Raw genomic sequence first — 24,395 nt, forward strand, 5'->3', positions numbered from 1 at the left:
CCATGCGAGTGGCGGTGGTGTATCGTCCTCCCGGCCCCTCCCATCAGTTCCTGGATCATTTTGCCACTTGGCTTCCACATTTTCTCTCCTGTGACATCCCTACCCTCATCATGGGAGATTTCAACATCCCCATTGCTCTTCCCCTCTCCCCATCTGCTACTCACCTTTTATCTCTAACCTCCTCATTTGGCCTTTCGCAGCTTACTAATTCTCCAACGCATGAAGACGGAAACTCCCTCGACTTGGTCTTCTCTCGGCTTTGTGCAGTGGATGATTTTGCAAACTCCCCTCTCCCGCTCTCTGACCACAATCTTCTTTCATTCTCTATAAAGAACTGCCAGGCTGCTCAGGTCACCCCCACTGTCCAGACTTATAGAAACATACAGGCCATTAACACCCAGAAACTTCTGAAGAACTTGCAGTCTTCATTGGCCCCTATCTCCTCCCTCTCATGTCCTGATTCTGCATTGAAGCATTACAATGAAACACTTCAAAGTGCCCTGGATGAATTTGCACCCCCTATAAATAGAACACCACAACGCAGACGGCGACAACCCTGGCACACGGTGCAAACACGTTTCCTGCAGCGGTGCTCCAGGTGCGCCGAACGTCTGTGGAGAAAATCCAATCTACACGAAGATTTCATCCATTTTAAGTTTATGCTTAGAACATACAACACTGCCCTTCACCTCTCCAAACAAACCTATTTCAACACCCTCATCATCTCACTGTCCAATAACCCGAAACGTCTCTTTGACACTTTTCATTCTCTATTCAATCCAAGAGTACAGGCCCCAACCACGGAGCTCCGAGCTGACGATCTGGCCAATTACTTCAAAGAAAAAATTGACCAGATCCGACAGGAAATTATCTCCAAATCCCCTCATACCATGCACTGTCCTCCCTCCCCCACTGCATCTAACTCACTCTCTGATTTTGAACCAGTCACAGAAGAAGAAGTAAGCAGGCTCCTTGCATCTTCTCGCCCAACTACTTGCACCAGTGACCCATTTCCGTCACATCTCCTCCAGTCCCTTTCCCCTGCTGTCACCCCTCACCTAACTAAAATATTTAACCTCTCTCTCTCTTCTGGTATTTTTCCCTCCTCATTTAAGCATGCCATCATACATCCACTACTTAAAAAACCATCCCTCGACCAAAACTGTGCCGCTAACTATAGACCTGTCTCTAATCTTCCCTTCATCTCTAAACTCCTGGAACGCCTGGTCCACTCCCGTCTTATCCGCTATCTCTCAGAAAACTCTGTTCTCGACCCTCTCCAATCCGGTTTCCGCTCTTTACACTCCACTGAAACTGCCCTCACTAAAGTCTCTAATGATCTGCTAACAGCTAAATCAAATGGTCATTACTCCATGCTAATTCTCTTGGATCTCTCTGCAGCATTCGACACTGTGGATCATCAGCTCCTCCTCACTATGCTCCATTCCATTGGCCTCAAGGACACCGTTCTCTCCTGGTTCTCCTCCTATCTCTCCGACCGCTCCTTTACTGTTTCTTTTGCCGGTTCCTCCTCCTCTCACCTTCCCCTTACTGTTGGGGTTCCTCAAGGATCGGTTCTAGGCCCCCTCCTCTTCTCCTTGTACACTGCCCCTATTGGTCAAACAATCATTAGATTTGGTTTCCAGTACCATCTCTATGCTGATGACACCCAATTATACGCTTCTTCTCCTGACATCACGACAGCCTTTCTAGAAAACACTGGCGATTGTCTAAACGCTGTGTCTAATATCATGTCCTCACTATATCTGAAACTGAACCTGTCAAAGACTGAACTCCTTGTGTTTCCTCCCGCTACTAATGTACCTACACCCGACATTGCCATTTCCGTGTGTGGTTCCACTATTACTCCCCAGCAACATGCCCGCTGTCTTGGGGTCATACTTGATTCCGAGCTTTCCTTTGCCCCCCACATTCGATCACTGGCTCGCTCTTGTCATCTGCACCTCAAAAACATTTCTAGAATTCGACCTTTTCTTACTTTTGACTCTGCAAAAACTCTTACTGTTTCTCTTATTCATTCTCGTCTCGACTATTGTAACTCTCTTCTAATCGGTCTCCCTCTTACCAAACTCTCCCCTCTCCAATCTGTCTTGAATGCTGCAGCCAGGATCATATTCCTCACCAATCGTTACACCGATGCCTCTACCTTGTGCCAGTCATTACACTGGCTACCCATCCACTCCAGAATTCAGTATAAACTTATTACCCTCACCCACAAAGCCCTCAATGGCTCAGCACCACCCTACATCTCCTCCCTTGTTTCAGTATACCACCCTACCCGCGCCCTCCGTTCTGCTGATGACCTGAGGTTAGTATCCTCAATAGTCAGAACCTCCCACTCCCGTCTCCAAGACTTTACACGTGCCGCGCCAATTCTTTGGAATGCACTTCCCAGGTCAATACGATTAGTCCCCAATCCCCACAATTTTAAGCGTGTCCTGAAAACGCATTTATTCAGACTGGCCTATCGCCTCAACACATTAACCTAACCTATCCCTGTGTGGCAGAGCCAAAAGTTTTACCATAACCAGGTTCCCAGCATCATGTTCCCACATGCTTTATGCATCCATTAGCCCTCTGTGTCTGTACTGTTACACACTTAACATTATGGCTGGTCCATACAATCAGGGCAACTGTTACCACCCACCTTTCGTGTCTACCTCTTTCCTCATAGACTGTAAGCTTGCGAGCAGGGCCCTCACTCCTCTTGGTATTTGTTATAATCTACTGTATGTGATTATTTTTATGCTGTAATGTCTATTGTCTGTACAAATCCCCTCTGAAATGTAAAGTGCTGCGGAATATGTCGGCGCTATAAAAATAAAATTTATTATTATTATTATTATTATTATTATTATTATTATTACAACAGCGCTGACCTGACACTGTCACTAGGTTACTGTGCACAATCCTGCTGACAGGTTCACATTAAATTTAGATCTTAGGCATTTGGAAGAGGCGATGGAGAGCTTTTGGTTAAGGCTATCGGGGAGTTACAGACTCTCATAAGTGAGGCAGGTCGATTCCACCACAGTCAAACTATCAAACAGAATGAACAGGTAAAAAAAGACAGAGTAAAAATTTATGTTACATCCACAACAACAATGTAAATATGAGGGGAAAACTCCAACACTAAACCAGAGTTGCACTCATTTATGGTGGACTACTGGAGATACTGTGAGTCCTGACCAAAAGAGTAGAGAAAGAATTAGTACTCATTTCAAGAGATATTGTGCAGTAATAATGACGTGGAGTGAATCCATGAAACCAGGGCTTGAGCCATGCCAACACATCTCCTGCAGGTGTGAATAAATGTATATTACTGCCATGAGCCTTAGAGATATATCATGGCACGGGTGTAATGTTTTCCTGCAGCTTATCACAATCCTCCTTGAAATTAGTTTGTTTTAATACAAATCGAAAAGTCTGAATAAAGGGAAACTCTGTTGTTATTTTAAAGAAATTCACACTTGGCCTCATTGCACATTTAATGTTGTTGATCATAAAAGCGAAGTTTTCCCAGAAAGACTGGACCTGGTCTTGTAGGTGTAGGGAAGTGAGTCTGGGGAAGAAGACCGATCGTGTTTCTGGGCCGGAACTAGGGGGACTGTCACCCGTGTTCCCGGGGGGTGCCATTTCAGATCAGGACCGACCTTTGACCAGGGATGAAGGGGGCGGGTCGACTATAAATCGAGCGGTACACGTAAACAGGGGGCACTTGGCGGGAAGAGAGACTGCACATAGGAGGGAGGAGCCGAGCTGGCGTCTCTCCTCAGGCGTGAGTCAGCACTATCCTTGCTGCAGCAATGCTGCCCTGTCTGACAGGGCGAACGACTCGAACTGTGCGACCGGAGCAGGAGCCTCCCCCAGTGCCGCTGCAGAGCGCGGCCCACGGTGCACCCTCAGGCGCGGCACCTCCCGCGCATCGGACAGCACTCACTCGCGGGCAGTGCGCTCGGCGCCACCAGTCCCGACAGACTCGGAGGGAGACACCGCAGCTGAGGCCCCTTCCCTGGGATCCTCTGAATCCTCCACTCCACCCCCCACCGTAAGAGCCCTGGCCACAGGAGCGACGCGGAGCCCTTGAACATCCCGCATCACTGGAGCACAAGTTCCTCCAGGTCCTCCGGCGCCGCCTTCTCGTCTGGACACGTCGGCTTCGGCACCGCCAGGACATTGCCCGCACGCCACCTCTGCAGGACATCAGAGACCGGTAAGTGACTCACCGTTGTTCGATCCACTGTTTAGCCCCGAGAATCAATAGCTGACCACATTTTGGCGTAGTCGGCAGGATGCAGTCTACCAGCGTGGAGGCGACAGACCAAGGGGCTGGGGGTGGCCCACGGTCTAGCATATCATTGGAGGCTATGTTGAACAACTTTCCAAAGTTCACGGGCAGCAACACCATGCTCTGGAGCTGGACTGAGCGGATGCGGGGGTTGTTAAGAATGCATCCAATGGCCCCTGACCTAGAGGCTGAAGTGGCTATTATGGTGTTGGACGGGGAGGCCCAGAATTCCATAATATTATGACCCCTTAGGGAGCTGAATACCTTCGCTAGGGTGTTGCAGGTCCTGGAGGAGACTCACGGGGACCCCACTGACGTAGGGGAGCTGAGGACCCGGTTGTTTAGTCGGATGCAGAAGGAGGGGGAGATGGTGACTCAATATATGAATGTTCTGCAGGAACTGCACATAGCGATTGTAAGAAAGGATGGGGTTGGTGTGGAGCCCATTGATGTGACATTGCGCGACCTCTTAGTGATCGGGCTATGGGATACCCTGATGAAACAGGCCCTGCGGGAGCGTGTGCGGGTAAACCCGCGTCTGACCTTCTCCGAGATAGGGAGTGAGGAGCGTACACGGGAACGGAGCAGGGGGTGACAGTCCCCATAGGGATGGCCCGGAGTATCGAAGCTTCCGTGAACGCAATGGGCGAACCCCAATGGGTGGAAGAAATGAGGCGGGAGCTAAAGAATATTAAAGGCGAATTAGCTGAAGTGAAGAAGAAGGCCGAGGCTGTGGGTGTCACGATCCATTTTTGGATCTGTGTCAGAGTCTGGACTCTCTTATATAAACCTTTTTCCTTTCTGGACCTCGGGGATTAATATTGGTTTTTGCCCCCGGTGGCCGCTGGTGTTTCTACAAGTTTAGTGAGTCTGCTGGTGGGCTTTCCCCCCCCAGTGGACACTGGTGTTATCACATGTTTAGTTAGTCAGCAGGCGGTGGCCACTCCCTTCTTCCTATAAAAGGTCTCCAGGTGCTGCAGCTCATTGTTGGTGATATTATTCCTCTCTGGAGACCAACCAAGCTGGAGTAAGTAGCAGGCTGTGTTGCAGTGGAGCTCCAGCTATTCCCTTGTTCTGGTGCCTAAACTCTGCTGTCCAGGAGCATTGCAGCAGAGCAAGCTAAGTTTGTTTTTTACTTTATTTCTACCCTCAGGTGTTAGTATTATCTTTCCATGTGTGTTACTGGTGCAGTACACTTTTTCCCCTGTCTCACCTCCTGGGGAGGGGGTTGGAGGTTTAGCTCAGGGCTAAACAGGAGATAGGGACAGGTTGGGGACTTGGGCCTCACTACCATCAAGTGTACCCCCAAGGAAGGTCAGGGCACCCCCTTAGCCTGAGGGGCAGTTCAGGGGCCCTGGTTTCTTGCCTCCTGTTTTCCATATTACCACCTGGCAAGACAGTGATCTCGCTGCCCATTCGAGCTCATGTGCCCTTGGATGGAGTGGAAGTCCAGGTGGAACCATTGTTTTTGGAAAGGTTACCCTCGGGGCTCATGGTGGCCCGCGCCCTGGCTACTGTGAGGCAGGGGACAGTGCTCATATGCTGCATCAATCTGGAGGACCAAGATATCATCATGGGGCCCCGCAGCAAAATAGCCAAGGTGGTAAAGCACCAAAGGTGGTACTACCCCCCCGATGCTGCAGCTAGGGATATGCCCGGGGGATCCCTGGGCCGTGACTGTAAACTCGACCCAAGCCTCGGAGCCCCTACCTGCTCGAGAGGGGCGAGTGATCTTGGAACAGATGTGAGCAGAGCTCTCCAGCCTAGGTCAGTCCCAGGTGCAACAAGTGGAGGTTCTTCTAGGCCAATACAGGGAAGTATTCACCCGCAACGAAGATGATTTCGGCTGCACTACAGCCAGTACTCACGGAATTCCCACTAAAGGTACAGCCCCCATCAGAGAACGATACAGGCAGATCCCCCCGCAGCTGGATTAGGAGATGAAGACACTGATGGGCCAAATGTTGCGAAAAGGGGTCATCCGAGAAAGTCAAGAGCCCCTGGGCCACTCCCATCGTGCTGGTACAGAAAAAAGATGGCACGTTGCAGTTTTGCGTGGACTATCGAAAGCTTAACGCCTGCACCATCAAAGTCCCATACCCACTCCCCCATATAGAGGAATCCTTGTCTGCCTTGGGGAAGGTGAAATACTTCTCCACCCTGGACCTGGCCAGCGGATATTGGCAGGTACCCATGTCAGAATAGGACCGGGCAAAAATGGCTTTCATCTTGCCCATGGGGCTGTTTGAGTTCAATCGGATGCCCTTCAGCCTGGCCAGTGCCCCTGGGACCTTTCAACAGTTAATGGAGCGATGCTTGGGTGACCTGAATTTCGAAGCCACCCTGATCTACCTGGACATCATCATGTACGCCACAACGTTTGAGCACCACCTGTACTGCCTGGGACAAGTGCTCAGCTAACTGCAGAAATACAGGTTGAAGGTGAAACCACCATGGTTACTTACCGGTAGCCGTTTTTTCCGGAACCCATGACAGCACCACCTGAGAGAGGGATCCGCCCCGCCAGGACAGGAACCTACTGAGACATAAGGGGCGGCACCTCTCCCCCGCTTGAGTTGGGTTACAGAGCACTGAGAGGACTTCCCGGTTAGTTACATGTTTAATCCAACACCACAACACTCAAAAACACCCTACTAATTGTGCACACCCATACAGTGAAAAGGGGGGGAATATACGGGTGCTGTCATGGGTTCCGGAAAAACCGGCTACCGGTAAGTAACCATGGTGGTTTTCCCTTCACCCATGACAGCACCACCTGAGAGATTTTTGGAGATTCGAAACACCTTAGGGAGGGACCACCGCTTGCAGCACCCTTCTACCGAAGGTTAAGTCAGCAGAGGAGGATAGATTCAACCTATAGTACTTAAAGAAGGTTGAAGGTGAGGCCCAGGTAGCGGCCTTACAAATCTGTTCAATCGATACCTCTGCTTTTTCGACCCAGGAGGTCGCCACAGCTCTGGTGGAATGAGCCTTGATGCCGTCAGGAATCGGGATACCACTAGCTGTGTAAGCTACACTAATGGCCTCCCTAATCCATCTAGCATTAGTCCTGTCACGTCCGCCATGTCTGCCATGTCTGTTTGTCTCAAGAACTCCTGGAGCGATGTGCATGCACATGTTCTGTCCTGCATGTTCGCTAGAGCTGTGTGCAGACTCACCTCATGTCTGAGCTGCAGGATCCCTGCGTTTCTGCTCTGCCTTCTGTGATCTTCTCGTCATGTCTGGAGTCCTTGATCATGTGATGTTTCTTAAGATCCTGCATTGTCTGGTTCTGCAATCATCTCGTCATGTCTAGAATCCCGGATCATGTGTTCTTCCTAGGATCCTGCACTGGTTGGTTCGGTGATCATCTCGTCATGTCTGAAACCCTGATCATGTGACGTTTCCTAAGATCCTGCACTGTCTGGTTCTGCTATCATCTCGTCATGTCTAGAATCCCGGAAGTTCTCCCCTGGTCCTGACCTGGAGGAGGAGGTGCTATGCCCTATATCAGGCCGCCTCTTCCTATGCTCAGGGCCTGATTATTGTGTTGCTTCCCTGCAAGGCTCTGGGTCTGTGGGGGGGGCTCCCTCTATTCTGTGCCCTTGCACTTTGCTCTGTAGTGCGTCTCTGCACACGCTCCGTGCTCGTATTCCGCCTCTTGTCTTGTGCCATGTCTTGTGTTGTCTCTCGTGCCATGTTTGTCTTTGCCTTGTAGTCCTTCTGCTGTTCTTTGTCTTAGTCTGTTTTGCTATGTCTCGCCTTAGCTATGCTTTGACTTGTAGTCCTTCCTTTGTTCTCTGCCTCGCCTGTTTTGCCATGTCTTGCTTTTGCTATGCTTTGACTTGTAGTCCTCCCTGTGTTCTCTGTCTTGCTATTCCTTGCTTTGTGTTCCTCCCTATGGTCTCAGTCTTTGCTTGCTCTGCCTCGCTCTCTCCTATGGTGCTCTGTAGTGCTCCCTGGCACACGCACCATTTCTCCTCTCCTTAGTGCTCGTTTCTTTGTCTAGTCCCAAGGTCTTCCCTTGGCCCGGCTCTGGGCTTCTGCCTACGCTCCGCTGCTAGACTCTGTCCTCGCTCTGACCTGGCTCTGTTTCTGCTTGTTTTCCTTGCCTTGTTCCCTGCCTTGTCCTTGCATTGAACCCCGGCGTGGGTTCCCCTTGGCCGTCTCCTGTGCCGTGGTAAGTGCCACGTGTTTGTGTACAGCCGTGTGTACTGGCCAGTGTGGCGTGCTCCCTGCGTGGCTCCTAGCACGCAGCCCTTCCTTGTGCCCTGGCGTGGCTCCTAGCACGCACCCTGCCTTGAACCCTGGCGTGGCTCCTAGCACGCACCCTGCCTTGAACCCTGGCGTGGCTCCTAGCACGCACCCTGCCTTGAACCCTGGCGTGGCTCCTAGCACGCACCCTGCCCTGAACCTGGCGTGGCTCCTAGCACAAAGGTTCCTTTGCCCCCTCCTGTGCCTTAGTCGTGCCTCGTGCTGGCGTTACAGCCGTGTGCATTGGCCAGTGAGGTGTGCGTCCCTGCGTAGCTCCTAGCATGCAGCCCTGCTCTGAACCCTGGCGTGTCTCTACACGCACCCTGTCTTGTGCCTTGGCGTGTCTCTACACGCACCCTGTCTTGTGCCTTTGCGTGTCTCAACACGCACTCTGTCTTGTACCTTGAACCTTGGCGTGTCTCTACACGCACTCTGTCTTATACCTTGTACCTTGGCGTGTCTCTACACGCACTGTCTTGTACCTTGTGCCTTGGCGTGTCTCTACACACACTGTCTTATTCTATGCTTTGGCGTGGCTACACACGCACCCTGTCTCGTTTGTGAACCTTGGCGTGTCCCCTACACACGCACCTCGCTTTGAACCCTGGCGTGTCCCCTACACACGCACCTAGCCTTGGACCCTGGCGTGTCCCCTACACACGCACCTAGCCTTGGACCTTGGCGTGTTCCCTAAACACGCACCCTGCTTGGATATCTGTCGTGCCTCCTTGCCTGAACCCTGGTTTGCCTGCCGGATGCCCGGAACCTGCCGACCGTTGCCAGAGGTCCGGAACCAGATGACTACGGCCTGATGTCCGGAGCTGACGTCCGCAGCCTGATCCCTGGACCCTGTCGGTTTGCCAGCAGTCCGGAGTCCGATGCCATCATGCCATTACCTGTGCCTAGGCGTGCCATCTGGCACGTACCATGTTATGGACCTTGGCGTGCCCACGCGCGCACCTTGCACGTTTTGCTTGTTTTCTCTGTATGTGATCTTGTGTTATTCTAATGAAGATACCTTGCACCTACGTCTAGTCTCGTCTTGCTTCCTGCTCGTCCTTGTCGTCAGACACTCGTCTAGTGTCCCCTGAGCCGGCCGTCTGGTCCCAGCAGTCGTGGTGGCTCACCCCCTTGGTCTTGCCCCTGACACTCCCTGTATAGGGGGTGGATTCTCACAAGGTCAGCTCGCCCTCGGTGGGTGGGTGCCACGACCCAGAGGGTCCACTCAAAAATGGGCTCAGCAGGAGCTGAGTCCGTCACAGTTAATCAGGCCATGGACTCCGCTGGTACCTCGGCTACCCGTCTGATGACCCGTCTGTTATAGATTCTGATCTGCTCTGTCTCCTGGACTCTCCTGAATATGGCGGTACCCCGGCCACTCTTCTGATGTAAATCAGACCTGGCCCTTGACCTCTGGACTCATTTGGAAATGATGGCAGCCAGAGTAAGAAGACTTGCTTGTCTAACCGCAGTCCTCCCCACTGGATCTTCATGTCTCGTTAGCGGCTCCTGTGTCTTGACCGGTGCAGGTGTCCGTTTCAGATGTCGGATCAACATTGTTGGAGTGGTTTGTACTAAACTCTGGTTTCTGCCGAAGAAAATTTTTTTTTTTTTTCTTCTTTCCAGCCCCGGTGAGAGGGGGCTTAAAGAGGGGGGTACTGTCACGTCCGCCATGTCTGCCATGTCTGTTTGTCTCAAGAACTCCTGGAGCGATGTGCATGCACATGTTCTGTCCTGCATGTTCGCTAGAGCTGTGTGCAGACTCACCTCATGTCTGAGCTGCAGGATCCCTGCGTTTCTGCTCTGCCTTCTGTGATCTTCTCGTCATGTCTGGAGTCCTTGATCATGTGATGTTTCTTAAGATCCTGCATTGTCTGGTTCTGCAATCATCTCGTCATGTCTAGAATCCCGGATCATGTGTTCTTCCTAGGATCCTGCACTGGTTGGTTCGGTGATCATCTCGTCATGTCTGAAACCCTGATCATGTGACGTTTCCTAAGATCCTGCACTGTCTGGTTCTGCTATCATCTCGTCATGTCTAGAATCCCGGAAGTTCTCCCCTGGTCCTGACCTGGAGGAGGAGGTGCTATGCCCTATATCAGGCCGCCTCTTCCTATGCTCAGGGCCTGATTATTGTGTTGCTTCCCTGCAAGGCTCTGGGTCTGTGGGGGGGGGCTCCCTCTATTCTGTGCCCTTGCACTTTGCTCTGTAGTGCGTCTCTGCACACGCTCCGTGCTCGTATTCCGCCTCTTGTCTTGTGCCATGTCTTGTGTTGTCTCTCGTGCCATGTTTGTCTTTGCCTTGCTTTGCCTTGTAGTCCTTCTGCTGTTCTTTGTCTTAGTCTGTTTTGCTATGTCTCGCCTTAGCTATGCTTTGACTTGTAGTCCTTCCTTTGTTCTCTGCCTCGCCTGTTTTGCCATGTCTTGCTTTTGCTATGCTTTGACTTGTAGTCCTCCCTGTGTTCTCTGCCTTGCTATTCCTTGCTTTGTGTTCCTCCCTATGGTCTCAGTCTTTGCTTGCTCTGCCTCGCTCTCTCCTATGGTGCTCTGTAGTGCTCCCTGGCACACGCACCATTTCTCCTCTCCTTAGTGCTTGTTTCTTTGTCTAGTCCCAAGGTCTTCCCTTGGCCCGGCTCTGGGCTTCTGCCTACGCTCCGCTGCTAGACTCTGTCCTCGCTCTGACCTGGCTCTGTTTCTGCTTGTTTTCCTTGCCTTGTTCCCTGCCTTGTCCTTGCATTGAACCCCGGCGTGGGTTCCCCTTGGCCGTCTCCTGTGCCGTGGTAAGTGCCACGTGTTTGTGTACAGCCGTGTGTACTGGCCAGTGTGGCGTGCTCCCTGCGTGGCTCCTAGCACGCAGCCCTTCCTTGTGCCCTGGCGTGGCTCCTAGCACGCACCCTGCCTTGAACCCTGGCGTGGCTCCTAGCACGCACCCTGCCTTGAACCCTGGCGTGGCTCCTAGCACGCACCCTGCCTTGAACCCTGGCGTGGCTCCTAGCACGCACCCTGCCCTGAACCTGGCGTGGCTCCTAGCACGAAGGTTCCTTTGCCCCCTCCTGTGCCTTAGTCGTGCCTCGTGCTGGCGTTACAGCCGTGTGCATTGGCCAGTGAGGTGTGCGTCCCTGCGTAGCTCCTAGCATGCAGCCCTGCTCTGAACCCTGGCGTGTCTCTACACGCACCCTGTCTTGTGCCTTGGCGTGTCTCTACACGCACCCTGTCTTGTGCCTTTGCGTGTCTCAACACGCACTCTGTCTTGTACCTTGAACCTTGGCGTGTCTCTACACGCACTGTCTTATTCTATGCTTTGGCGTGGCTACACACGCACCCTGTCTCGTTTGTGAACCTTGGCGTGTCCCCTACACACGCACCTCGCTTTGAACCCTGGCGTGTCCCCTACACACGCACCTAGCCTTGGACCCTGGCGTGTCCCCTACACACGCACCTAGCCTTGGACCTTGGCGTGTTCCCTAAACACGCACCCTGCTTGGATATCTGTCGTGCCTCCTTGCCTGAACCCTGGTTTGCCTGCCGGATGCCCGGAACCTGCCGACCGTTGCCAGAGGTCCGGAACCAGATGACTACGGCCTGATGTCCGGAGCTGACGTCCGCAGCCTGATCCCTGGACCCTGTCGGTTTGCCAGCAGTCCGGAGTCCGATGCCATCATGCCATTACCTGTGCCTAGGCGTGCCATCTGGCACGTACCATGTTATGGACCTTGGCGTGCCCACGCGCGCACCTTGCACGTTTTGCTTGTTTTCTCTGTATGTGATCTTGTGTTATTCTAATGAAGATACCTTGCACCTACGTCTAGTCTCGTCTTGCTTCCTGCTCGTCCTTGTCGTCAGACACTCGTCTAGTGTCCCCTGAGCCGGCCGTCTGGTCCCAGCAGTCGTGGTGGCTCACCCCCTTGGTCTTGCCCCTGACACTCCCTGTATAGGGGGTGGATTCTCACAAGGTCAGCTCGCCCTCGGTGGGTGGGTGCCACGACCCAGAGGGTCCACTCAAAAATGGGCTCAGCAGGAGCTGAGTCCGTCACAAGTCCCTTTTGAAACCCCATAGCCTTTCCTGGCACCCTGAAAAGCTATGAATAGGGACTGGGACCTCCTCCACTGGCTAGTCATAGATATGTATTCTACGAGAGCTCTCTTAACATCAAGATTATGGAACTTTTCCTCCCCCAGATTTTTTGGGTTCTCGCAGAAAGATGGAAGGACAATTTCCTGGCCCCGATGGAAATCTGATGCTACTTTGGGCAGATAAGCGGGGTCTGTTCTTAACACTATCCTATCCTGAAAGACTTGCGTATAAGGTGGATTTACTGAGAGAGCCTGTAAATCGCTTATCCTGCGGGCTGACGTGAGGGCCACTAACAGGATTGTTTTTAGGGTCAGAAACTTTAGGGGTAGCTGATGTAATGGCTCATACGGATCTTTTGTAAGGGCTTCTAGCACTAGGTTTAAATCCCAGGGGGGCTATCCGGGGTATTGGGATAGGCCTAGCTCTATGGCAGGATTTAATAAATCTGGCTACCCATCTATTTGATGCCAATTTGCAGTTGTGCAGACACCTGAACTTTAAGTGTGTTCACTGCTAACCCCATCTGCAACCCCGATTGTAAGAACTCCAGGATGGCATTAATCAGGGGATCTTTTCCTAACGGCCTACCTAAGAACTGCAGGAACTTGTTCCATGTTCTGCCGTAGATGTTAGTCGTCACTGGTTTCCTACTCTTTAGCAGGGTGGCCACCAACCCGGGGGAGAACCCTCTATCCGTTAAAAGCGACCTTTCAAATTCCACGCCGTAAGATGGAATCCTTTGACCTGAGCATGGAATATTGGACCTTGAGCTAGTAGATCCGGGATTTCTGGCAGAACCCTTGGATCGGAGAGGGACATCCTTCGTAGCAGAGCAAACCAGGGCCTTTTTGGCCAAAATGGAGCTATTAGAATCACCCTGGCCTGATCGCTTGATTTTTCTGACAACTGTTGGGATCAGAGCCACTGGGGGGAACGCATAAGCTAGCCTGAAGTTCCACTGGATGTGCAACGAGTCCACTGCCCATGGTTTTTCTCTCGGGTTTAGAGAGCAGAACCTTTCTGTTTGCCTGTTGTGTTTGTTGGCAAAGAGGTCTATCACCGGTTTCCCCCAAAGCTGAGTTATTTTTTGAAAAATGGACCGGTTTAGCGCCCATTCCCCCTGCTTCAGGGTATTGCGACTCAAGAAGTCTGCCTCTATGTTTTCTGCCCCTTTTATATGTAAGGCTGTAAAGGAGTGTAGGTGTTCTTCTGCTCTGCTCAGAATGTCTGTCGCCGCTTCCATTAAGGAGTGTGATCTTGTCCCTCCTTGGTGGTTGATGTATGCCACTACTACCTTGTTGTCTGACATGATGCGTACATTTCGACCCTGGAGTAGCGGAATGAAGTGACTTAGGGACTTGCTCACTGCCCACAGTTCTCTCAGGTTGGAGGATGCTCCCCTTTCTTGACGCGTCCAGGAACCCTGACCTATGATGCCCCTTAGGTGTGCCCCCCACCCCGAGGAGCTTGCATCTGTTAAGATTATATCTGACGTCTGTCTGTCCCACGGTATTCCCAAGGTCAGATTTCTCTTGTCCAGCCACCAATTGAGAGAGTCTCTGGTTTTTATGGAAAGCTCCAGCTTTCCTTCTAAACGCCCTCTTAGCGATCTTTGTGCTGTTAGTATCTCCCACTGGAGTTGCCGGGTGTGAAACTGAGCCCACCTGACCGCCGGAATACAGGATGTTAGGGTACCTAGCAGGGACATTGCTCTTCTTAAAGTCATACGTGGTTGATTTTGGCCCGTCAAGGCCAGATTTTGCACCTTTTCTATTTTGGACTCTGGGAGCAGACACTCTTGCCTTTCTGAGTCTAGTACGAATCCTAGGAAGGTTTGTTTTTTTAGGGGTTGCAATTTTGATTTTTTGAAATTGACTATCCACCCTAATTCCTGCAAGGTGTTGATCACCCGGGTCAACTGCTCTGTACAGTGCTCCTCTGAGCTGCCTACTATGAGAAAATCGTCCAGGTATGGTATTATGACCGTGTCGTGAATCCGGAGAAAGGCAGTCACTTCCGCTATGACCTTGGTGAAAATTCTCGGGGCTATAGATATGCCAAACGGAAGAGCCCTGAACTGAAAGTGCCTTAGTGTGCCTTGAATATAAAGTGCTACCCTCAAGTATTTCTGGTAATCTGGGTGGATAGGGATGCGATAATACGCATCCTTTAAATCGACTACGGCCATGAAGCAATCTTGGTGTAGCAGCTTCACCGCCGTAGTTACTGATTCCATCTTGAAGGTCGAGTTCCTTATCCATAGATTGAGCTGTTTGAGATTTATGATTGTCCTGAATGTTTGATCGGGTTTTTTTTTATCAGAAAAAGGGGTGAATAGAACCCCTTCCCTTCCTGTAGGTAGGCGTGGTACCTCGGAGAGTACCCGCTTGTCTATCAGGCTCAGGATCTCTGTTTCTAAGGCCACCTGCTCTTCGGTCACCTTCCTGATGGGTGTAATGACGACCACGGATTTTGGCTGACGAATGAAGGGAATTTCCAGGCCTTCTGTTAGGATGGTTAGGATCCAGGCGTTGGAGGAGATCTTCTCCCAGGTTTGGAAAAAGAGTGCCAATCTCCCCCCCACTGGAATACTGGCGTCACTGTGGCGACTTCTTTGAGGTGGAGGTGCCTCCACCAAACATAAATCCCGATTCTTTTTTTCTTTTATCCTCCCATCTTCTCCTGTCAGCGGGAGGGCACCCCCTATTGAATCTCCCCCTCCGAAAGGGCTGTCTCCTCTGATTCATAGGGAATCTGGGGAAGTCTTTTTTCTTATCGCCTGCTTTCTCCAGCATATCATCCAAGTTCTTGCCGAACAAGAATCGACCGTCGCAGGGGAGAGAGCATAATTTGGCCTTGGACTGAAGGTCACCCGGACAGCCCTTAAGCCATAACGCGCGTCTAGCAGCATTTGATAGTGACGCTGCCCTGGCTGTCATCCGCATAGAGTCCGCCGAGGTATCGGCCAAAAAAGCTGCTGCCCCGTGCAAGAGATACATCTCCGATAAGATTTTCTCTCTTGGGACCCTTGAAGCCAGCTTTTCTTCTAACTGCTGCAGCCAGATCATGAGGGAGCGTGCCGTGCAAGTGCCCGCTATCGCCGGTTTTAGTCCTCCTGCTGTCGCCTCCCATGCGTGCCTCAAATATGAGTCTGCCTTCTTGTCTAGCGGGTCTCTAAGAACCCCTGCGTCTTCCAGGGGCAGGGCCGACCTTTTGGAGGACCTGGACACTGCTGCATCTATTTTGGGGATTTTGTCCCATATCTCTGCATCCTTATGCTCGAAGGGATATCGTCTCTTAGAAGTGGATGGAAGGGCCCCCGATTTTTCGGGCTTTTTCCACTCTTTCTCAATAAGTGCCTGGATCTTCTCATTTACTGGAAAGGTTCGTTTTTTCCTCTCCTGAAGCTCCCCAAACATAACATCCTCTAGGGTTTTAGCCGCCTTTTCTTCCTGTAGGCCCATTGTAGCTCTAATGGCCTTTAGGAGGGCGTCTGTGTCTTCTACAGGGAAACATGGTTTACCCCCCGTCGCTGTCTGAGGAGTCTGAGGAGGATGATTTTTCCGCCTGAGATGATATTGACGCGGAATCCGAGGGGGAACTAGGGGGATCCTTCCTGTTTTTTCTCCCTTTTTTCAATAGGGACTTAATTGAGCCTTCCATTTCTGACCTTAGGGCAGATATCAGGTTGGCTGCGAAACTAGGCGCTTCCTCCGCCATAGTCCGCTGAATGCACGCAGCACAGAGATCTTTTTGCCAATCTCTTGCTAGGGGAGACTTACATATAGCACAATCCCTATTGTTCTTCTTGCTTCCCGCTTTTCTAGGTCTTTCCTACAGGGTGAAGCATATAACAGAAGCCCTATTAACATAATGCTAACATTCACGAAGATCACTCACCACCCGAAATCAAGGGTACCGGACTCGGAGGCTGCGTCGGGGCACGAGACCTGCGCTCTTTGGATCTTGAGGAGTCCCCCGACCTGCGGCTGGGGCGACTGCTGCTGGAATGGCTTCCATGCTTTCTGCCAGAGGGCTGAGAGGGAGGAAGGGATGCTGAACGTTCCTGCTCTGACTCTATGTTGCACCGCCGTCTGCTGCCGCCTTCTCTTTTTAAATACCGCGCCTCCGCTCAGGCGAGCGTCTCTCCCCTCCCCCCTGCGACCGCCGGCCGACCGCTTCAGAAAAGCCGGCCGGCGTCGCACCCGGCGCCATTAAACCGTCGCCCTTCTCTGACGTCAGCCGGCGCACCCAGCATGCAACGCGCCGCTGACGTCAGCGGCCGGAAGAAGCCAGCGTCTCTCCCTTCCTATGGGGATCGAGATGCGGCGTGCGCGAGGGGAGGGCGGCGCGGTGGGGGCTTCCCACAGACCCCAGGGATCCCACCGACGCCTGCACGAACCCGGAACCCCGGAGGGCCTGGGGACTGCGCATCCAGCACCTGAGGCCGGCGCTGCAGGTGAGACACCTGTTCTTCCTGCGCCGGGACGGGGCTGGGTCCATCTTCTTTTCTTCACCCATGACAGGTACCGCCGACAGTGGGGTTCCTTCCAGGACAGGTACCCAACTGAAGCGGAGGAGAGGTGCCACCCCTTATGTCTCAGTAGGTTCCTGTCCTGGCGGGGCATATCCCTCTCTCAGGTGGTGCTGTCATAGGTGAAGGGAAAACCCTAGATACGCCATCTGTTCCGCACTCAGATTGAGGATCTGGGATATGTCGTCTCCGCCGAAGGTGTGAGACTGTCTTTGGAAAAGATCGCTGTGATACGGGAGTGGCCTACTCCCGAGACTGTAAAGGATGTGTGGGCATTTCTGGGTCTAGCAGGATATTACCGTTGTTTCGTGAAGAATTTTGCCTGCCGAGCCCGGCCAATGCAAGACCTGTTGAAAGGGACCATGGCTGGCGCCAACAGCTGGAAGATCCATTGGAAAGAGTCTCAGAAGGATGCCTTCCAAGAGGCCCCAGTGTTGGTTTACGCGGACTTTTCTCAACCATTTATCCTTCACACCGACGGGAGCTTGCACGGGCTGGGGGCTGTGTTGTCTCAGATGCAAGACGGAAGAGAGAAGGTGATCGCCTACGCCAGTCGATCTCTTTACGACTCCGAACGGAACCCGGACAACTACAGCTCCTTTAAGCAAGAGCTACTCGTACTGGTGTGGGCCATGATGGAGCATCTGGAAGGCTCTGAGGTGCTAGTGCGCACAGACAACAATCCTTTGGCCCACCTCGAAAATGCCAAATTGGGAGCGCTGGAACAGGGATGTGTGGCCAGAATGGCGAAGTTCAAGTATAAGATCGTTTACAAACGGGGAGTGGATAACGTACATGCAGACGCCCTTTCCAGAATCCGACATGCTGCCTGGGTCCGGAGTCGGGTCAAGGAATTGGAATTGGAATAAATCCCGTTTTCCTCGGGCCCCGCCAGGACGGTGGCAGCTACAAGGGAGCAGTCACGTGTGGGGCCAACGGAAGGCATCCTGGAGCAGTCCAGGGATGAGTGGGTGAGGCTGCAACAAGAAGATGGAGAAATCGCTCTCCTACACCAATGGGTGTCCTCGGAACAGCTACCCAGTGACACCCAGAGAAGGACTCTCTCTCCGGACACTTTACTAATGCTGCGCCAGTGGAAAAGATTGCTGATAAAAGACGGGCTGCTGTATTGAAGAGTAAAGTTACACGCGGAGCTGACAACAAACTGGCAGGTGATAGTGCCGGGAACTCGACTGGCTGAAATTGCCCTTGAGGCACATGAAAAAGGGGCCCACATCGGAGCTCAAAAGACTTTCCAGTGGTTGCAGTGAATAGTCTACCACCCCAATTAAAGGCAGAGGTTGAAGAGATCTGCAGAAAAAGTCACCAGTGCGAATTGACTAAGCCACCGGAACAAAGGGCTCCTGTACAGACGATAGTGACAACGGCACCCCTAGAACTGCTGATGATAGACTACCTGACCATCGGACCAGCCCACCAGGGATATGGGCATTGCCTGGTAATGGTAGACCATTTTGCAAAGTTCGCCGTAGTGACTCCAACCTGAGACCAAACGGCGGAATCCGCCGTCTATGCCATCTGTAAAAACTTTATCCAAGTCTATGGATGTCCCTGGCGAATCCACTCAGATCAAGGCGCTTGTTTCCTGGGAAAAGTAATGAAGGAGTTACATCGCCCGTATGGCATCAACAAATCCCGGACCACACCATGCCATCCCCTAGGAAACGAAGCCTGCGAGCGGTTTAATCGTACCCTCATCCAGATGCTACGTACCCTGGAGGAAGTGTCATGCTCGCACCTTGGCTGAATGGCGCGAGCCGGGGGGTTGTGGCCCCACTGTGCTACAAACCAGACTACCCTGGAAGGGGCGTGACTACGACAGCTACCTCGGTCTTCACTGGAGCCTCTGATGGTGAGGTAAGGCTTGTGCGGCAGGTAGCTGTCGGGTGCCACTCCAGGGTGGTGTCTGGCTGTGGCTGCTGATCCCACTCGGGGACAAGTCATTTGGACAGGTGTGACTAACAAGCAGGCTGAGACACTGGGCAAGCAGGCACGGCTGAGACACAGGGCAAGCAGGCACGGCTTGGTACACTGGCAAGCAGGCACGGCTTGGAGACACAGGGCGGAGACACAGGGCAAGCAGGCACGGCTTGGAGACACAGGGCAAGCGGGCACGGCTCGGAAAGGAACAGGTAGGGGCCTGTTCACACAGCAGGGGCAGATATAGGTTTAGGCAGGAAGAAATGGAGTATGTTGGAAAAGGTTAGGAACTGAGCCGCAGGAGTGAGGAGTAGGTGGAGCCGCAGGAGTTTGGAGTATGCGGAGCCGCAGGAGTGCGGAGTAGGCGGAGCAACAGGAGTGCGGAGTAGGCTGGGCTGCAAGGAAGCCAAGCAGGCTGGGCTGCAAGGGAGCCGTGCAGGCAGAGCGTCTAGTGAGCCGTGCAGGCAGAGCGGCTAGGAAGCCGTGCAGGCAGAGCGGCTAGGGAGCCGTGCAGGCAGAGCGGCTAGGGAGCCGTGCAGGCAGAGCGGCTAGGGAGCCGTGCAGGCAGAGCGGCTAGGGAGCCGTGCAGGCAGAGCGGCTAGGGAGCCGTGCAGGCAGAGCGGCAAGGGAGCCGAGCAGGCAGAGCAGCTAGGGAGCCAAGCAGGCAGAGCTGCAAGGGAGCCGAGCAGGCAGAGCTGCAAGGGAGCCGAGCAGGCAGAGCTGCAAGGGAGCCGAGCAGGCAGAGCTGCAAGGGAGCAGAAGTACAGACAGAGCTGCAAGGGTGCAGATGCACAGACAGAGCTGCAAGGGTGCAGATGCACAGACAGAGCTGCAAGGGTGCAGATGCACAGACAGAGCTGCAAGGGTGCAGATGCACAGACAGAGCTGCAAGGGTGCAGATGCACAGACAGAGCTGCAAGGGTGCAGATGCACAGACAGAGTTGCAAGGGTGCAGATGCACAGACAGAGTTGCAAGGGTGCAGATGCACAGACGGAGCTGCAAGGGTGCAGATGCACAGACGGAGCTGCAAGGGTGCAGATGCACAGACAGGGAGGACACAAGGAAAGACACAGCAGGGAAGGAAGCCACAGACAAGGAGAAAGGGAGACTAAGGTAGGACAGAGTACAGACAAGGTACTGGGACCAAGACTCAAGGGCCAGGATATTCAGCCTCTTGGCAGGCAGACAAGCAATATACGTAAACAAGGGGCACTTGGTGGGAAGAGAAACTGCACGCAGGAGGGAGGAGCCGAGCTGGCGTCTCTCCTCAGGCATTGAGTGCCAAGTAATTTTGTATATCTCCTCAGGCGTGAGTCAGAACTATCCTCGCTGCAGAAAGGCTACCCCACCTGACTGGGTGAACGACCCAAACTGTGCGACCAGAGCAGGAGCCTCCCCCAGGGTCGCTGCAGAGCACGGCCCATGGTGCACCCTCAGGCGCGTCACCTCCCGCGCATCGGACAGCACTCACTCACCTGGGATCCGCTGCCTCCTCCACTCTGCCCCCCACCGTAAGAGCCTCGGCCTCAGGAGAGCAACGCGGGGCTCTTGCACATCCTGCACCACCGGAGCACAAGTTCCTCCGGGCCCTGGTGGATATTCCAGGTGGTAAGTTCTATAGAAAAGGGCTTTCAATGCCCAAAGTAAATTGAACAGTTCTGGGTGGAGGAGTATGTTGTAGTCGGGAAGCAAAATAGTGAACATGTTAATATGGCCAGACTACACCACCGATAAAGCAGCTACAGCCGGTGACTGAGAACAATCTGTGACTTCTCTGAATTTAGCGGTTACTACTCACCTGGGTAGCCATGTGTAGGAATCTCCTCTTTACACCGCTCACCACTCCTCACATACGTCACTGTAGTATTACTATGGGTCAGGTCTTCACCCTGAAACAAATATTGTAAAAGTCACAGACAGATGCAGAAGTCAAATCTATGATCAGCTCTAATCCTGCCATCTCCCCCGTTCTCATTACACAAGTATAAAACATATAATACTGGTGGATAAAACAAGACTGAGCACAAGACCTTCACAGTCATATACACATCACAGGGGAGATCTCATGACACCTTCTCTCCAACTACCTGATGATTCTGAGGAACGTTGGGATCTCCTTGTTTATAGTCCTGTGGAAGAAGAGGACGGGGACATCTCTCTGGTGTTGTCATCTTACTGGATAGAACTGGAGGAAACACATACAGGGACTGAATTCATTCTTTACATACAGATAATTATAGGCTGTGTGCATTTAGTCCTGTCTATTACCTGGTGATATGAGGGGCTGACGGTCCTCCAAAATGACGTCCTTGTACAGATCTTTGTGTCCTTCTAAATACTCCCACTCCTCCATGGAGAAATACACAGCAACATCTTGATACCTTATAGGAACCTGACACATACAATGATACCGTCATCCCCCCTATCCCTTCATAGCATTACTGTATAATGTCCCAGCATTCCCAGCAGTGTCACCTCTCCAGTCAGCAGCTCAATCATCTTGTAGGTGTGTTCTAGGATCTTCCGATCATTTATGTCCTCGTCTATCAGGGAGTTAGGTGGAGGCCCTGTGATTGGTCTCAGGGGTCTTTCAAATCCCTCAGACACAGGGTCATGACAGCGTTCACTAGAGGTCTTCTTCACTACTATGTAATCCTGGAAATGGAGACACATTAATAAATCTCACTACAGACATTTCCAGAGTCCTCACCTCTCCAGTTCTGTCCATCTGTTATTACCATAGATAAGCAGAAATGACGTGGAAGTGCAATAAGGACTGCGCTTGCTTCTGGTAGAGTAAAGGGTTCTTTATTCAGCCAACGCGTTTCCTGAGCCTGCTGGCTCACTTCATCAGGGCAGATCAAGTGAGCCAGCAGGCTCAGGAAACGCGTTGGCTGAATAAAGAACCCTTTACTCTACCAGAAGCAAGCGCAGTCCTTATTGCACTTCCACGTCATTTCTGCAATTCTGTCCTAGGACCCTGTGCAGACTTGCTGCTGCTTCTCAAGCGTTCATGGGTGTTGTGACTTCCTCACAACCCCAATAGGTGAGCACCTTCCCTACTGTTCCACAATTTTAATTGTTTTATACGGATTTCACACGGTGGATGCGCCCTGTATCTCTCCTTTTATTACCATAGATAAGAATGATGTAATGTGATGTCATCAGAATCTCTCACCTCTCCAGTAAGCAAGAAGAGGATCTCTAGGGTGATGTGTGCTATCCTCTCCGCCATCTTGTTTCTGTCCATATCCATCCTTGATGGGTAAATCAGGAAAATGTTCTTATGTGGAAGATCTTCACTGAGAGGATCAGATATTATAGAGACCTGAATGAGAAGATGAGCCGATGTAACATCATAAAAATCCTGTGTAATAATACAATTACTGGAGATACTGGGATACTCCTTGCGTCGGAGTAACTTTTGACTCTGGCCGGTCCTTCAAACCGCACATCCAAGCTCTTTCTACCTCCTGTCGCCTCCAGCTCAAAAATATTTCCAGAATCCGTCCTTTCCTCAACCCTCAATCTACTAAAATGCTTGTGCATGCCCTCAACATCTCCCTCCACGACTACTGCAACATCTTTTTCTGTGGTCTCCCTAACACCCTCGCACCTCTCCAGCCCATCCTTAACTCTGCTGCCCGACTAATTCATCTTTCTCCTCGCTACGTCTCCGCTTCTCCCCTCTGCAAATCTTTTCACTGGCTCCCATTCCCTCAGCATATCCAGTTCAAATTACTAATACTGACCTATAAGGCCATCTGTTATGAATGAGTCACCGAAGGAGGAAAAAACAAAAATACAAGCTAAGTCCAGAAAACCGGAGAGGTTGTTAGCTATCGGATTGCAGACCCCTGATCCTATCCACAACAACTAACAGTAGCTGTGGGGGGTTCCTACGATGCCTTAGACCCCTCGATCACAGCCGGAGAACTAAATAGGCCTAAAGAAAGAAAGGGGAAATGTAAACTGCCCCAGAGCAGACCCCAAAGCAATAGGCAGCCCCCAACATATAATGACGGTGAAGCAAGATGAAAACACTAACACAGATAGAAAGATAGGTTGAGCAAACAATGGGGCCCAAGCTAACTAAAAAGGACAGGATAGAAAAGCTGCTGTCTGCAATCCGTAAAAAACCCTACCAAAAAATGTCCCAACCGTCTGATAGGAAACACAGGCCCTGAAGTCGCTAGGACTTCAAAAAGACTATATCAGCACTCAGGTAAATTCTGAAGACACAGCAAAGAGACAAACTGATCAGAGACAAAAATGGAACTCAGCACACCCCCGACCGGGGATGGCTGAACTCCAAAAAACAAGGTAAACAAAACAAAACTAATTAGTTCACTAGCAGAGCAAAAACTTATCTTTGGGAAGCAGGAATCAGACTGGTCTCCAAGAATCCAGCAGAGAAATCACCAGCGACTCAGAAGGGCGTCGGCTGCCTTATATCCAGTCAGAATTTCCTGTTACCAAGTAATCATCTACCAGATCAGGTGTTTGGTAATAAGCCTCACTACCTTCCTTCACCAGAAGAGGGAGTTCATCAGACATCGACGGTGAAGGGGAAAATGAACTCACAACAGCCATCTATAACCTGTCTCCCCCATATGTCTCTGAACCAATCTCCCGATACCTTCCCTCACGTAATCTCTGGTCCTCCCAAGACCTCCTTCTCTCCTCCACACTTATTCGCTCCTCACCCAACCGCCTCCAAGACTTCTCCCGAATATCCCCCATCCTCTGGAAATCTTTGTTCCAACATGTCCGACTATCAACCACATTCGGATTCTTCAGACGCAACCTGAAAACCCACCTCTTCAAGAAAGCCTACAGCCTACAATCACCCCGCTACCTCCTCCTCTCTCACCACTACCGGAGATATCACCTCAACCAACATCAGAACTGCTGCAACCCAACGACCTACTGTCTCCTTCCCCACCATCCTGTAGCATGTAAGCCCGAAAGGGCAGGGTCCTCTCCACTCGGTATCAGTCTGTCATTGTTAGTTTGTTTACTGTAAGTGATATCTGTAATTTGTATGTAACCCCTTCTCATGTACAGCACCACGGAACCAATGGTGCTATATAAATAAATAATAATAATAAGGGAAACATATGAGATTTATTATTTTACAGTATTTATTGTAGTTTTCTTCTTTGCATCTACTAATAAAACCTATATATTTAGGCCACAGACAACAAGCAGTTTCTTCCTTGGAGTCGGCAGCTGAATACGTTCCTCATAGACTCATCTTCCATAACGCTAATTCTCATCTC

At 51.7% G+C, this 24,395-nt stretch overlaps 1 protein-coding gene across 1 annotated transcript in view; it reads right to left on the minus strand.

Moving 5' to 3' along the window:
* LOC141094146 (uncharacterized) overlaps positions 1-24,395 on the minus strand; it is a 72,400-nt gene that overhangs the window by 16,429 nt on the left and 31,576 nt on the right. The window contains exons 2-6 of the mRNA XM_073579892.1: positions 22,292-22,441; positions 21,589-21,768; positions 21,382-21,505; positions 21,201-21,298; positions 20,912-21,002 (exon numbers count right to left, since the gene is read on the minus strand). Coding sequence (XP_073435993.1) covers positions 20,912-21,002; positions 21,201-21,298; positions 21,382-21,505; positions 21,589-21,768; positions 22,292-22,369 — 571 coding nt within the window. The 5' untranslated portion in view covers positions 22,370-22,441. The remainder of the gene's footprint in view (positions 1-20,911; positions 21,003-21,200; positions 21,299-21,381; positions 21,506-21,588; positions 21,769-22,291; positions 22,442-24,395) is intronic.

This window comes from Dendrobates tinctorius, unplaced genomic scaffold (genome assembly GCF_039654945.1).
Source record: "Dendrobates tinctorius isolate UK_male_01 unplaced genomic scaffold, ASM3965494v1 ptg000063l, whole genome shotgun sequence".
NCBI classification, from domain to species: domain Eukaryota; kingdom Metazoa; phylum Chordata; class Amphibia; order Anura; family Dendrobatidae; genus Dendrobates; species Dendrobates tinctorius.